Here is a 17,349-nt window from a genome sequence, read left to right as displayed (position 1 = left end):
TGATGTGAGTGACGAAACCGCAGGGAAACCTCAATCAGGATGGCTGGTCTGAAAATGCTTTTTACACTTTTTAGACCGAGTGCCCCACCGGGAATCGAATCCCGGACCGCTTGCACCAAAGGCGTGAGCGTTAGAGACTACGCTACGCAGAGCCACTGGAGATATATATATATATATATATATATATATATATATATATATATATATATATATATATATATATATATATATAGGGTTCGTAAGGGTAATATCTTCTTGCAAATCCTGAAGTAGCAAAGAATAGTCCATCTTGAAGATCGATGTAACAACGATGCCGAACTGTTCACTCCCTAGATAGAGATATGTTTTTAGATGCACGCTTAGATCATACGAAGACGCTTTCGGTGTGATGATCTATCTAAAACAATTTTACTATTTGTGGATCTTCGATTTCTGTTGTTTCTAAAATCCATCTGCCCAGTTTGATCTCCAACGACCAGAACATTACTATTTATGTCTTCGGCTGAGTTTGATGTAACACGTTCAAAATTGCGAAGAAAGATGACATCTTCCTGACTCATCAGAATTTAAACAAAATTTACAGTATGTTGGTCTACATTTTATATACTGTGTTAGTGTACCAAAGATGATGTAACTGTCTAAAGGTTGTAGACGCTAATGTTCTAGAATTTCAAATCCCCCTCTATCTTACGCTCTATTTCAATTAATTTCAAATTATCGCGTGTCTAACGGAACTCGGGAATTTTGAAGAAATTATTCTATGAAAATTCCTAAAATCAATCTGAATTTTTTGGTGTTTCTTTTAAGGTTGATCACAGGCCCCTGAGAGGAAACAGACGACTGAAACTGAAATCTGAATTTGAAGCATTAAATCATAACGATTGGTAACAGTAGAAAGTTCAGTAATACTGAATTAAGACCAAACATTTAACGTTAATATAAGATGTAATGGCATATTTTATATACCTTTAAGTGTGTTTTATTATTGTATTATCCAATATTTCAAGCTCTGATTCTTAGATTTTCATATAATCAGCCCAGATAAAGAGTTCAGAGCCGTTATAATAGAATAAGAAATCGCAATAAAAAGTAAATAAATTGTATTACATTTTTACATTATATTACGAGTACGTAGTCACAATGAAAACTTTACCACTTTGTAACTCAACGTTAAATTTGTATGCAACCTCGACATGAATTGGGATATGAACAGTTTTATTCAAAATGCAAACTTCAGCGACTAAATTATATAGGGTGTTACAAAAACGAGTCAAAATGTGTTGAAACAGATTCCTCATATCAAAATAAGAAAAAAAAAATAATATGGACCTGTGCTCGAAAGTTTATAGTTTCGTAGTTTTTGGGTGCCCAAAACGTGAAAAAATGAACTTTAAAGATTTATAGCTCCACTACTATGAGACCTATCGTAGTTGTGTCAAGACATTACTGAGGAACTGATATGTGAACTATCCAAGACTCGCACACCAATTTTTACAGAGATAAGTGGAGTGATCAAGTATTCCCAAACAGTCTCTCAAAAAATGATTGTGCAAATATCGGAGGTTCTGGAAGGGATATTTGGATAGTTCACATAATAATTCCTCAGTGATGTCTTGAACCGACTTCGATCGGCCCTATAGTAGTGGAACTATGAACCTTTAAAGTTCATTTTTTCACGTTTTCGGCAGTCTATAACTACGAAACTATACACTTCCGACCACAGGTCCATATGAACTTTTTTTTTTTTCTTATTTTGATGTAAGGAATCTATTCCCAAAATACTGACAAATTTTTGTAACAATTTTTCAGATTATATCTACAAAGGGGCTATACGTTGAGGTCAATAGGTTGCTATTAAAAAAAAAAAATGAAAGCATGTAACAGTGTGTATAAGTAGCTGTCTAAAAAATGTCCTATTTATGTATAACCGTTACTTCCAAAATGAAATTACATCCAATAATTATGCCATTGGGATAAAGGAAATGGATAATTAATGAATGTAAATGATTATGGAAGAATTGGTGGATTGAGAATGTAGGAGGAAAGGGAAGAACCACGAGAAAACCCACAGACACGATGCTGTCCCCCACAAATTCACTTGATCTGGGATCGAACCAGGAATTCCTAGCATCACAGGTGAGAACTCTGCCACTGAGCCATTGTGCCCCTGATACCTTCAAGTTTTGAACTAGTGTAAGCGATCAATAGTTAAAAAGGAATTGCTGTTATTACAGTAGTGTGTTAGTTGAGAAGGATTAAATTAAATAATCTGTAGTAGTCTTTGTGAGCCTGCTAGGCTACTAAATAATCTGTAGGTGCCTATGTTCTCAATTGAAGGGTAAGGGGAAAAAAGGAGGAATGTCACAAAACTGCATTTTCGAGATAACGGCGTTTTTATATTTTAAACCGCGTTAAAAAGAATAGGGTACTTAAATCTTTTGACCCTTTTTACATGGAGATTTCGACATTTACGCATGCATGGCATATACTGTCAAATAGTACCAAGAGTCACCAACAGTTAGGACAAAGCACCCGATAAAGGACACATATGGACATTCCTTTTTTTTTTTCCCTTACCCTTCAATTATCTCTGGCAGTCGACGGCTCACAAACAGATACAAAATAATAATAATAATAATAATAATAATAATAATAATAATAATAATAATAATAATAATAATAATAATAATAATAATCTAACTTATTAATTTTAAATGCTTACTTCTTTTCTCTCTCTCAGTGTGTTCCTTGTACTGATCTTATGAGCGTTGACAGATTTATATTCAGACTCAATCGCTTCCAACAGAGTACCTTTCATAAATAGTTTATATTTATCTCTTGGATCACTGCTGTTAAGGAAAGTTCTAGCCGTATCCTGATTCAATATAGACACTGGATTATCCACTTGAATGCTGAATACAGAGAGAAGACGGTCTAATTCCTCACGCTTCGTAGATACAATATTTCCTACAAAAGAAAGGAAAGAAAAGGTTTATAGCACGGTGCCAAATTTCCAGTTGCTAGGTCACCACTGAGGACCAAATATGTTTTAGTTTGATGTAAACATTCGAAAAAATGGTGATTCAACTCTCTGATCTGGCTACTCGATTCAGACCTGAAGATTCATCCCCTGTTTATAACAAAAACTGTCAAGTTAGTTACCATTCTAGCTCAGTTATCTGGTTAATTTTATATGGAAACCGTGACGGTATAATTGGGTATTATCATATTACACTGTGCAACACGAAATCTGTCCTTTACATGGAAATATGTTTTTCTTATGTATTTTTGCATGAGAAAGTCAAATCTGTAATTACCTTTTATGTATCACATACGAATTTTGTGAAAAAAATAAAAAGTTTAAAATTTTGTATTGTGAAATACCTATTTTTATGGGTGGTGATGAAATATAATTAATGTTTGGTTTGGTTATTGAAATTTAGCGTACCTTTTCAGCATCGAGGTTATATGGGACGTGGGTCTACAGTTTAAGGTGGAATCCGAGCCACTGTGTCATTTAATGTTCTACCACGAATCGAACCCGAGACTCAGTGCACCGAAGGCATGCGTGCTACCCACTAGACCAGCGGAGGGCAGAAATGTGCTTAAGATAAAAATTGTTGCATATGTAATATATTTTACAATATACACTCATTTAAAAATCATCTAAGCGACAATTTTTCTTTTTTACAGAAGGAATACGCTGTTTAAAGAAGGGTTCTCCTCATCTCTCCAATTTTCTCCTACTGCGTAAGTCTTTTTCTCCGTTATAATAAGGAACACCAGTTCATCATATTTCTTCTCATTCTTTATCTTCATTTCAGGTAGTAGTCCATTAACAAGTAGTGATAAGCAAGTTCAGATTTATATTGCCTAATTCTACTGCCAAATCTTCTAACATTTTAGCAATTTTTAGTTTGATTGTATTGTTATTTGCTGAGTGGTGTTTCGTTAGGAGTGGTCGGATTTGCCGCGTTGTGTCTTTTTGTGATAGAGTGTGCTGTGCAACTGGGTTTCAAGAAAGTGCTGAATAAACGTTTAGCTACGTACAGTAGAGTGCAATGTCCCGTGCGTGTAAAATAAGTCTGACTTATTTTGTTATGTGTGTGTAGTGAACTTACATTTAAAACTCAAAAAAGCAGCCTTATACCTTTAGTTAAAAAATCTTACGAATTGTACTTTGGCTGTAGAGTTGGAGACCAGGATAATTCTTGGGCTTCACACATATGTTGCACTACGTGTTCTAGGAATTTGGGAAATTGGCAAGAAGGAAAACGTAGTTCTATGAAATTTGCAGTTTCTATGATTTGGCGCGAACAAATATATCATGTAACTGACTGTTACTTTCGCTTGACAGATGTAAAGGACTTTTGCTCTAAATTAAATATCAGATTCAGTACCTTAATTTAGTCAGCTATTCGACCAATTTCCCACAATAAAGATCTTAAAGTATCTAAAGCTCCAGAACATTACAATATTACGTTCCAAACAACAAGGAAGATGTAGACCTTATCCACCTACATCCCAGTCAACGTCACCTCATTTGATCACACAGGAAGAGCTTAACGATCTTGTACGAAACTTAAATCTTCCTAAAAGAAAAGCAGAATTGTTGGTATTCAGGCTTCCAGGTTGAAATGGCTTAGCTCAAGGTGTTAAAATAAGTTGCTTAGAAAGTCATTTTGAGGACTATTTTATTGAAAATGGAGGCACTGTTTGTTGCAAAGATGTAGATAACTTATTTCAGTCCTTGGAACATGAACATAATCCCACTGGGTGGCGCTTGTTTATTGACAACTCGAAGCTAAGTTTGGAGGCAGTGCTTCTCCATATTGGAAATGTTCACCCATCTGTTCCTGTAACATATGTGCCTCATACAAAGGAGATATATGAAGTTATGAGTATGATATTGTACTTCATTGAATATAAGAAATTCGAATAGCATGTGTGTGGGGACTTGAAAGTTATGGTGTTCTTACAGGAATGCAACAAGGATACATCAAGTATTGTTGTTTCTTATGTGACCGGGATAGGCGTAACAAAGCAAACCACTACGTCGGTAAATACTGGCCTCAAAAGACACGATTTTCTTCCTGACACAAATAACATATCTCGTAAACTAATTATCAACCCTCAAGATGTATTTTTGCCACCATTATCTATCAAGCTCGGGTTGATGAAGATTTGTTAAAGCACTAGATAGAAAAGGTATTGCTTTCATGCACCTTAAGGATAAATTCACAATCTAAAGTGAAGCAAAAATTAAAAAGGAGTATGCACGGTTCACACAAAAATATTGAACTCAATTCCCTTGAATTTTCCAGGTTTTCCAGGTACTAATTTTGCAATTTCCAGGTCTAGTGGAAGAAACTAACAGTAAGAGAACACATAAATTTTAAGAATAATATATTTATATATTTAAGAATGGTCACCCTTCTCCCCAATGAACGATTGCAATTAAATATTGAGTCACAAGAAAATAAATAATTACAATAAATAAAATTTAAGTTGAAAAAATATTAAGTTGAGAAGCCTACTAACACAATTAATAAGTAAATACTTTTGTTCCATATTTGAATACATTCAAAATATACAAAAATATTGAACTCAATTTCCATGATATTTCCAGGTATTTTACGAGATATGATCGATTTCCCTGAATTATCCAGGATTTTTTCTTCCAAAATCAATTTCCCTGAGATTTCCAGGTTTTCCAGGTAGTGTATGAACCCTGATATGTGTTGGTCGACGGATTATAACAGCCATGTTGAAACTAAACTCTCTGAAATTGAGATATTAGCTTGGTTGTCATGTAAATCGGTTTGCTCAGGTTCTCTTCGAATGGTAAAGGCTGAAAGTTATGAAGCAATTGCTAGTGACATGGTGCGGAGTTTTCAACTCATGGAATGCAACATCATTAAAATCACATCTTTTTGCACTCACATCTTGACTTTATCCCCCGAAACCTTGGCGCAGTAAGTGATGAACACGGAGAACCGTTTCATTAGAACACTGCCATATTTGAAAAGCGTTACAATGGAAAATTCACTGAAAGTATGCTTGCTGAGTATTGCTTGTCTATCATCAGAGAGACTCCAGAAGATGTCTACAAGTGTAAGCGACTAAAGAAAGTATTTTAAAGGCTAAATCAACAAAATTTAATATTGATATAATACGCCTTCCTACCCTACATTGGATAGTAAATATATGTAAATATGTACATTTCGTATAATGTGTTGTGGTCTGTCCAACAAAAACGTGACGTGATGGAATATTTTGGTTTCCATCAATGAATTCAGCATGTCATTTAGTTAAAATCACATAATTTTATTTGAAAGACAGAAAAAAAGTTGAAATTTGTTGCACGGTCTTATCATTACTTGTTAAATTAGACATTTGTTGTGTAAGCTGTACAAACAAGGATGACTATTTGAGATTCTACTTTACTCATTTCTATCATCACCAAGTTCAATTGTGGTTCAACACAGTAAAAGAAATGCAATATTGTAATAACAGGATTGCATTAAAATTGTAATGTGGCACAACTTATTCAGTTTAACCGTAGGGCGTAAGCCACTCAATGTGTTTACAACATGTAGTGTAGAATGCACCTTACTTAACTCTGATCAAGGAGGATTTAGGATTTAGATTTTTAGACTTTCGCAATCTATGGTTATGGTAGCCCGTCACGTTTGAGGAGTGACGTTCCTCGGTGAGCACACGATCCGGGGAAAGGGAAGAAAGGAAGCGGCTTGGAACCTATATGTGAGGTGCCACTCCGGCATTTGCCTGGTGTGAATGAGGAAATCCTCATTCAGGATGGCTGGTCTGAAAAAGCTGTTTACACATTTTCGACCGAGTGCCCCCACCAAGAATCGAACCCGGGACCGCTCGCACCGTAACTCTGATCAAGTGTAGAGCTAGGATTAGTAATGAATACATTTTTGATAACATAAAATCACTGACTGAGAAAAACGATTACGTGAATAAAATTAATGCTACTTTAAGGAAAATAACAACGACGTATAGTTACGACATAACCAGCTCAGAGCACACAGCTGTATGGGCTTCTGTAGATAAAATAACTATACTCATAGCGATTTAAACCCAAAGCGCTGATGAGTGGTCCTGTGGTTAGTGTTGTAAAAAAAACGGTTTTTTTCTGTGAAGTTTTTTTTCAATAAAAAACTGATCTTTTTCATGTTTTTTTTTCAAATGTCTGTTTTTTTTTTCTGACAACTATTACTTATTGATTTATGTTGCAGATTATTGCAATAATCAATAGAACTTGAGTCGAAGCCCTCGTAACTTACATATCGTTTGTTTCTTTGTACCTATACGAGCAAAATTGTGTGATTATTCCTTTCGGACCCAGGTCATTTTTGGCGTTTTCCTACATTTTCAGTTAGTGACTTTTTGCTCAAAAATCATTCATTCGATTGATATGGTTAAGGCCTTGTTTTTTAGAAAATGGATATGGCTATGTTTTGTAAGTTGCATTGCAGTGTTCCCAACGGGTGGGAAATTATTGAGGTAAATGTAGGGGTAAAAATTTACAAAAAATTCCCTAACCGATTTTTTTTTTTTTTAAATCTAGCACCACTGCTGTTATATGAGTTCAAGTCACCTAAACAAATTCTTTGGTGTGTTGGCAAGGTGCAGTGAAATCCTGAAGTCGCTGGCTTCCATTCAAAGAGGGAAAGAAAAAAATATCTGGCATCATACACATGAAATTTTGACACTTTTTACGCCTCAGAAACAAAAATCAACAAATATGCCGGGGCTACGGCTTCTCTAATTATTCTATTGAAACTTTTTATGGTGCGTTCTGTAGGGCAAAGTGGAAGCTTTCAGGTAGTGGTACGTTTGTTTCAATGTAGCCAGCAAGAGGGTAATAATAGAGGGGAAAGGGAAATTTTTCGAATTTCTCACCTAAAATCGGGAATTGTTTTGGCTGGAAACATTGCCATCAGACAGACGAAAATTATCTGAAAATAAACCTTAGTACTCTAAGAATATATCCTACAAGTATCATGGCGATATCTAACAAACTAAGCACGAAATTAAAAAAAAAAAAATCTCATTCTACCTCAGAAATTCACCATTTTCTTACCATTTCCAGAACATGGTTTATTATAAACCTCAACTGTACTTCTTCTAATTATTCTAGTAAAACCTTTTATGGTGCGCTGTGTAGGCTAAGAACGAAGCTTTTAGACACTGGTATATTTGTTAGAGTGTAGCTAACAAGAGGGAAATAATAGAAACAAAAAGGGAATTTTTTCCAAAATTTGCCCCTAAAATCAGGAATTATAATTTTATGTAGCTGACAACACTGCTACCGACAGACACAAACTATCTTAAATTAAACATTGGTACACCACTAATATATCCTACAAGTATTATGGCGATATTTGAGGAACAAAGCTTCTAATTACCAAAAATATGTTATGGTAAACAGAAAAATAGGGTAAGACTAGAAAAATCAAGGCTTAGAACCTAAATACTAATTTTCCGTGCGCCCTCTAATTACCTCATTGTAACGATCTGTACCCGCGTTTGTTCAGTAAGGACAAATGTTCGATTGGCGTAAGTTGACTTGCACTCGGACGTATAGGTACGGATTTATAAACAAAAATCTCGAATTTTTCGCCCAAATTTAGGGAAGTTTTGATTTCCCTAATTGGCAACACTACGCGCAGGCCCGTCCAATTGATGTCAACAGTTAGGTATCCATCCGAGGTATCTATCTGGTAAGTCTTAAGGAGGTCTTTCTACAACGAAGGAAGCTACCGGGAAAAAAGGAGTAAAGGAAATTCGGAAATAGAAAATTCTCGAATTTTTGACGAGTGAAATTTGAGAAGGAAATTCGACACCAGAAAAAAAAGGAATTAACATGATAAACTATGGTCCAACCATATTTGGCAAGAATAACATCTCGATATCTTAATTAGTGTCCACACAGGAGCGGATTAAAAAAGTGACGCACCCGTGTGTGCCACTTTGGTCACCTAATGTACATTTGATTACATTTTTTTGACTACTAACCCGTGTTGTTGTTGTAGTTATAGTTTCGACTAATAATAATATCGTTGTTGTAAACAATAACTTTATAAGGAAAATTTTCTCTCCTTTTTACATCTTAGTTCCAACACTGTTGGTGAGAAATGCAGGGTGTTTCAAAATGAATATCGGGGTTTTAAGTCTTCGTAGTAATTATTACATTTTACGTACAATTATAAGAATGCATCAAGTAAAAGAGCACCTCAAACAGTCTTTGCTACAAGTGTCTGATGTGAGATTCGTTCGTCACATGGTATACATCTAGTCGATAGACGAGAAAGGCCCATAAACCTTCCGCCATATGGCACAAAACACATTCAATTTAGGGGAGTCTCATTTCAACTGTATCATCTCCTGAGGATTTGCTGACGATCAGATACAAACATTATGATTGTTCACATTAGCTCTTAGGTGAAATGTCGATTTATCACTGGAGACGACACGATCCAGAAAATCTTCATTGTTATGCAGCAATATTTCACTTGCGAAATTGGCACGTAAACCGTAGTCTGTAGGCTTTAGACCTGTAGCAACTGCAAACGATAACGACGTAGTTGCAAGCGTCTCCTTAATATTCTTCACACAGACGGTTGCACTGTACAGATTCAGTCTTTATTAAAACACAAAAAGCTTTCTGCTCTCCAGTAACCATCTTTGCCACTTGCTATTTCTAACGGCAGACAGAATAAAAAATGCATGTACATGCGTGCGTACAAAACTGTTTAAGTTGCTCTTTCATTTGATATAATATTTATAATTGTAAGTAAATTGTAATAGATACTACAAAGTTTCAAAACCCTAATATTAATTTTGAAACACCCTGCATTACTTCAAATTCAGTCATCCTATATTCATGTCTTGTATATACATATACAAGAAGTGCCATTATTATCAACTACTAACTTTCATCATCATACACACGGCCGGTCCTAGGCAATTTGTCGCCCCGTGCAATGGCATACTTTGCCGGTTCCCCCTTTCTCCAGAAAGAACAAATCTTAAAAGTCATGATTTTAAGTATGCTACTCCAGCATGAACAACGAAGGGGAGGGTAAGTGTAGTCGCACTCAGAAAGGCTTAAATACTAAAAATGCAATCCCTTTGTGTCTGTTTTTTTTTTTCTTTAAATTTTAATCTATTATGTTAGTGAAAGATAAAGCAAACACACCTGCAGCAGAAAGATGGTAATCCTTTTTATAAAATTCAATATCGAGCTTCAATCTCAATGTATCGGTTTGCAATTTCAATGCAACTAGTTCTTTTATCTTTATTTCTTGATTTTTCTTCTACATTTGTTAACATTATTTTAAAAAGTTGTTTCTATCTTCGATGATAAGGAACTTGTTTCTGACAAAAACAAGACTAGTTGTCATATCAAAACTGTGATAACTTACTAAATGGAACAGATATTCGCTACTATTCGAGAATTGAATTCTTGCATTTGAAAACAATCAAGCAATTTGTGCTCGGATTGATTCGACCATTTGTTTTAGCATTTTCCATGTAACCTTAAACTAATGCAATCTAAACATAATTTATGAATGTAGTATTCAAAATGGTCAGCTTAGTAAATGTAACTACCATCATCATGAAGTCTGTTTCCAACAAGAAATATTTAATTTAAATAATATACTTATAACTAGAGAGCGGATGTTAGGCAAAATACCTATTCTTTAATGCTAAAGATATGATCAAAAATAACGTTTTAAAGTTTATATTGAGATTATAGTTTCGATTTAAGCCAACTTTATTTAGCCTATTTCGCCCCTCACTGCCTAAATAATTGCTTTAGTGCCTAATGTTGCGTATTCTATGCATTTTCTTTGAAATAAGATTTAATTTGGAAATATATATAATTTATATCCTGTAAATAACACAAGCACATGGTACATTACAATCAATCTCTCTCCCTATATATATATCAAGCTTCGTTCTTTACATATAGAATGAAAGAAGACATTAACATACAGGTATGTTGTTATATTCTTTGAACACTATTTATGACTAATCTATTTTTTAAATTGTATTGAGTACTTACTTTCATTATTTCGAGTTACATTTTAATGCCTATTTTACTGCTTATTTTTTTAAAATTTTAAGTGCCTATTTGCCTGGCTATTTTTCAAGTTTTTAATGCCTAAACATCCGGTCTGTACTTATAACAGATTTTGCCGGACCCTCCAAACTTGCCGCTCCATGCAAATGTACGTGTTACAGGTATGGTAGAGCCTGCTCTGCATATCATATATATCTAGTCGAGAAATTATTTATATATGATATTTAGAAAAATACTATTAGACAAATTAGTATTAGTTTTTACCTTTACACAAGTTATTTGAATTTTATACTGTTTGTGACATTATTTTCATGCATATTAAAAGCCTGCTTTCACGAAAAAAACAAAATTTCATTTCTACTTTTATTTCTCAGTTGATATTGATGAAAACTGCTGAAACCCGAATTGTTAATAGGTATGGTATTCATGTAAATTGTAAAATATTTGTAGCGTATTAGTATCTAGCGTTTAATTTATGTTGCATTTTACGGTGATTACACCTACATAAAAATATTTCATACTTAAATAGACGTAAGATGCATTACAAATGCCTATTTGAAAAAAAAAAACTAAATTTAGAAAAAAAGCGAGAGCCAATGTTTTTTTTTTCTAAAAAAAACATACATTTCTGAAAAAATACGAAACATACATTTCTGTTTTTTTTTTCTATTTACAACACTACTTGTGGTCGTTGACGCCGCTAACATCTTATGAGTTTCGAAAACACTTTATAAACAAATAAATAACACACAATTTGAGTTGGTCCTCCATCCTTCCGCCTGGAATGAAGTCTCTTGTGTCAGACGGAAGTTGACAGATCTGATGGCGATATCCGATTGAAGTATCCTGATTGATTTTCACCTCAAATTCTATACAGGTGAATACCTAGGACATAGAAGCATTTCTTTAATAATGTTCCCTTCAAAACTACTTACTGGAAAGAATTATTGACGAAGGCTGTGGAGGATCAATTGACTTAGTGTCTATACAAATAGAAAACGCCTCTTTTGATGTTCCATAAGGCTGTTTGTTAGAAGGGATTCGATGACGCGATGAGAAGAATCGATTTACATAGAAAAAGGTGCTGCGTAAGCAATCCATGAGAAAGTGTATATATAAACTACTGGAACCGTGTGATTCGGCCCCAGCCCAAAGTTGAGCTATTTCATTTTTTATCACTGACAGTTACAAGAGTACACTTGCCTGAAAATCATACTCAGGATAATTATGAAGCAAATTAGTGTTTCACAACTAAATGTTTAATAAAACCGAATGTGCGAAACGTTGTTAGCTTTCACAACATTTAAACGGATTGTGAGGTGTTTTCTCGTGAAACAATTTTCCATTTCGTAAATATATTTTCGGGGACACTTTATCACAACGGTATTTTCTGAGAATTATAAACTTCTGTAACGTGACGACTAAACAAATTAAACTGAAGATGTTTAGTACACATTTGCGACTGAATGACGATTAACAACGCAATCTTTGATAAATAGTGTTTCGAGATCGATTCCTGACGGAGGTTCGAATCATCCAATAATGAAACATTACAACAGTTTTCCATAGTTATTGGCAGTTCTTATAGTCTTTTCCCAGTCTATAATCCTTTACTTTAACGATAACATTTCCACATTTTTTTCAAACTATCACTGCGTTGAAGACAAAGTTTAACTTAGGAATATATCAATTCATTCACATTGTTAATCACATGTTATCTAATATTATCACATGTTACTGAATCAAGGGCAGAACCGCCTGAATATAAATTTATATTATGAAATTACAAGAAATCTTAATCCTCCTTCCTCCGAAAAAGAAAAAGAACATTGTAATAAAAAAATAAACTTAGTAGTAAACCCTGCAAGGAATCACTACAGAGAAACACATCATTCTGACCTTATGTCTGAAGTTAACTAGTACTTACTCTGAAATTAAAGGTTTTAGCTTTGTAAAGCAACACAAACATGGAGTACACGATGGAGTTTCAATCACAACGCAAATCGTAACATTTATATTTCAAATTAATTAGTACTTTTTCATTGTCCGCAAGATTTCAACAATTAGTATTTTTTCAACACGCGCAAGATTTCAAGCAAGTCCTCCAACGGAAGGCTGGGAAAAATTAAAAATCTATACTTCAAGTTCCAGAATATAAGAAAATTTCAAACTTTTCAGGGTACGAAAGAAGCATGTTTTTCTGATACCTAAGATCTTTACTGATGATTCATTTTTTCATTCACTAGAATTAATAATAATAATAATAATAATAATAATAATAATAATAATAATAATAATAATAATAATAATAATAAAGTAATCATGTTACTGAATGAATCCTTACCGTTAACTCCTTTTATCTTGTAAGCAGAAGTGGCCACTGCATTTAATGTTCTGACAACCGTAATTTCATCTCCATATTGGTCATGTTTGTATGGAAATCTTCCCTTATTCCGCAAGGTGATTTCAATGGTGGCTGAGTTCTTGCCTTTTTTAATGAAATCTACAAAAAGGATAAAATTATAAAAAGTAACAAAAACCAATCAACGACATTAAATTATTCTTATATATAGGGTACTTTCGTGGCTATGCTAACAACTTTTAGATGTAACAAGCTGAAGTGACGAATCAGGGTCCGCAAACGAGTTAGTGAAAAGTTAGAAACAACAATAATCTGTAGTTAAACTGTGTAATCTTAATTGAATTTCAACTGAATGACCGAACATTAAGAATTGTTGGTGAATTAAGTTTGAAGAAACCTAAATTCAAATTGTGTGGATGCAGAGGTGTTTGTGGTTAGTTTTATTTTATTTATTTATTTATTTATTTTGTTTGTTTGTTTACCTTTTTCAGCTTATTTAACTCAATTAAAAAAAAAAAAAAACTCACAGGGAACACAACTTAAAGTGCAGTCGCAAGCGGCTTCTCAAATACCAAAATATATATTGAGCTGTCCCTGAACAAGTGATTTTAACTAAAGTAAGTAAGTAAGACGTGTGATCATGCTTAGTAATTGGACGGACAACACGGCAGGGAACAATTCTCGATAATTCGGATACACAACTTTACAGTAGAGCATTGATTATCCGATTAAACGATCAACCGAAATATTAGTTAACCGAAACCGTTCTAGTCGAGTAAATTCATTGCCTTGGGACGGCTATTGTGTGGTTAGAACAACATGAAGAATTTGCCGTTGTTCAATTGCTGTCTTTAAAACGTGTGCGAGATTTACTTAAAAGAAAAGAAAAACACCTATGAGCTCTAGAGCGAAAGAAATTTTGGACTTCTTTTTAAATTTTACGGCTACTTTAGTCTACTACCTATGTGAGGGATGTATTTGTAAGACGTGTGATACAACATATGTATACAGTTTTGTGTTTAATGCAACTGTTTCTTTGTTTCGTATTGCTCCTATAACATTGGTACAATATTTTTTCGTAAAAGATCGGTTATCCGAAAAATCAGTTATTCGTACACCCCCCTAAGTCTTCAATTGTTTCGGATAATCGATGCTCTATTGTATTTGGAATTAATGCGTGGAAAACCATTATGAACGGATAAACGTGAGGGTACCTGTTTGCTGTTCCTGTTATACCAAAAAGATTGAATGTTAATTTTTATTTAGTAATTGCCTCATACTTCATCTTCAAAGTAGTGGAGTTGCCTTAATTACTCATTACCTTACTCATTTTTACCTTACATATTCAGGAGACCCGGATTCAATTCCTGGTGAGAACTCGGATTCCACGTTAAGCTGTAGGTCCACGTCTCATATTGCCTCGGTGCTAAACAGGAAGTTAAACTCCAACCACCTAATCTTGCATGTACAATCTTTCATACTGTGATCTTGTAAAATTGATAAAAATAAAAAGACTTACTGCATTTTTTTTTTATGTATACAAATGTTATGTGCAAAAGGATGTAAAATTGTTTCGTAAGGTGAACTGTATAATTAAAAACAGTTGTTTCTACATCAGCACTACCGAGAAAAGAAGTCCTCGATTGAACGTTCTAGTTATCAGTCCAGTCAACGTACGTAAAAAAGACACTTTACCTTGAACAAATTACAATAGAAATGAAAGATATGCCAAAATGATGCTGAGTACATTCTAAGCAAACACGAAAAAGTCCTCAAGAATATTCAATCTGGAAGGTCGTTAAATCCAATATGACCGCCGTTGGTGGTCATTTACGGCAGACGTAATAACAAACGGAGTAATTATGTGACTGTAACAAAATTACAGGCTCAACGTCCCTGGTAAAAGTTGTTCACCATTATGTGGCCTTTCGAATGAGGCATTGAACAAATCTTTAATATACAGAGTGTCTCAAAAGTCCCCTGTTAACTATGTTGTTATCAGAGTTACAACAAAATGTAGAGGGAAAATCGTCTCCAAATATGATGTTTTCAATCTAAAGTGAAGGATTTTTTTTTTTTTAAATCGGTCGAGCCGTTTGTGTTGCACACTCTTCATACGCCCAATGTTAAATGAAAATGCAACGTTGCCATTTACCGGGAGGTGGATAATATTTTTAAGAGTACGATGAATGGAGGTGTGTTTGAAATGGGAGCTGACCATCGACACGTTAGCGTAAAAGACAGTAACTTCATTCCCTTATGGTGTAAGTCCAGGTAAGTTTCAAAGTTGCCTTTTCATTTGACATTGTGCGTATAAAGAGTGTATATCCCAAACGGCTCGTCCGATTTAAAACATTCCTTCATTTTAGATTGAAAACACATTTGGATACGATTTTCCCTGTTACATTTTGTTGTAACTCTGATAACAACAGTGTTACCTATGTCAGGGGACTTTTGAGACACCCTGTACTTTACTCATTGTCTATACCTAGTAGATCCTTTATGTTCTTGTAAGTGTAAATGTAACTGTGGTTATTGTTTTCAAATAGCTGAATAGTTGAATACTGAACCGTAACTGATGATTTTAATTTTATTTAGCCCTATCTCAGAAGGAATGCCACGGAATTCAGAAAGCGAGTGAATTATGTGCAGCTGCACTGACAACCAAACCTGAAAAAAAAAAAAAAGTACATCAAGAATACCGAAGGAAGTATGCGAATTTCAGTCAAATTAAGAAGGATACGTAATCTAGAATACCATCCGATGAAGAAACATCTGTAAGTATTCTGCGTTCAAATTCGCCAGCATTTCATTTTGCTCTTAACTGTTTGTTTCGTGGCGAGCCTAATAGATATGACGGTAAGTGGAAGGATCACTGTCTAATTCCACTAAAAGCTAATACTTTCCAAGAAACAATATTGAAATTATGTGAAGAACACAATGATAATTGGGTCGTGACTAAAAAGTTGTATTGAATATACCAGAGATTTGTTTGCGAAAGACTCAGTGTACCACACTACTTGCAGTGTAAATTTTAGAAGAGGAAAGGAGAATGAATGAGAAAGAGGATATCGTTAGGTAAATACGAACCGAAGAAAAAAGGCATTCCCATGCAGACTGAAAGAGAGGATGCTTTGTAACGGGTAGTTGAGTATTTGAAGATGAACGATGATAGCAGGGAAGGGATCACTATAACTTATATAAATGGTAAAGTAGAGTTGTTACTTTTAAAGAGACATCTGCTAGAATCCTTCAAGATTTTTATGAGAACATCAGAAAAAATACTGTGGAGGAGCAGTTGAGATTAGTGCAACATGCAGAAAAGATAATAAAAATGTGCAATAAAGTCCATTTAAACATCAAAATAGAACTACCCTTCCATTGACGGGTATAATCTTGAAAGTGCTATGCCATTTTTCCTGACGTGTTAAGAGTATTTCTAAAAGAGATCGCTACATGTGTACACACTGAAACCAAAATAGCTTCCTTTAGGCCAGTGTATAATCCAGTTAGCTCGAACAAAACTGATGAAGCTCCACTACAGGTTGGTTTGGGGTTGCAGATGCACCACGTTTTTGGTTCCCTCTTTCTATTTGACATCCTGTACCGCCACTGGTATTGCGTTTCATATTCTGCGGTGCAATATCTTTTCTGATATTCTCCTCATAAAACTCTTGAAGGATTCTAGCAGATGTCTCTTTGAAAGTAACAACTCTACTTCACCATTTATTTCAGTTATAGTAATTCCTACCGCAAATAATTCCAATAGTTTAGCTTTCATGTATCTGACAGAGGACGTTTGCTCTTCTGAATAGCACAGCTTCTGTTCCATAACCTGTAATAAATCACATATGGTAACCTGCTATCA

At 34.4% G+C, this 17,349-nt stretch overlaps 1 protein-coding gene across 2 annotated transcripts in view; it reads right to left on the bottom strand.

Annotated features, from left to right (window-relative positions):
• LOC145673385 (structural maintenance of chromosomes protein 6-like) overlaps positions 1 to 17,349 on the bottom strand; it is a 169,577-nt gene that overhangs the window by 112,558 nt on the left and 39,670 nt on the right. For both annotated transcript variants that reach the window (XM_081743036.1, XM_081743035.1), the window contains exons 4-5: positions 13,464 to 13,622; positions 2,723 to 2,967 (exon numbers count right to left, since the gene is read on the bottom strand). In XM_081743036.1, coding sequence (XP_081599162.1) covers positions 2,723 to 2,967; positions 13,464 to 13,622 — 404 coding nt within the window. The remainder of the gene's footprint in view (positions 1 to 2,722; positions 2,968 to 13,463; positions 13,623 to 17,349) is intronic.

The sequence above is a fragment of the Thermobia domestica genome, chromosome 16, assembly GCF_964235325.1.
Source record: "Thermobia domestica chromosome 16, izTheDome1.hap1.1, whole genome shotgun sequence".
Classification (NCBI taxonomy): domain Eukaryota; kingdom Metazoa; phylum Arthropoda; class Insecta; order Zygentoma; family Lepismatidae; genus Thermobia; species Thermobia domestica.
The sequence above is the reverse complement of the archived record's forward strand: the minus strand, read 5'-3'. Positions and strand labels throughout refer to the sequence as shown.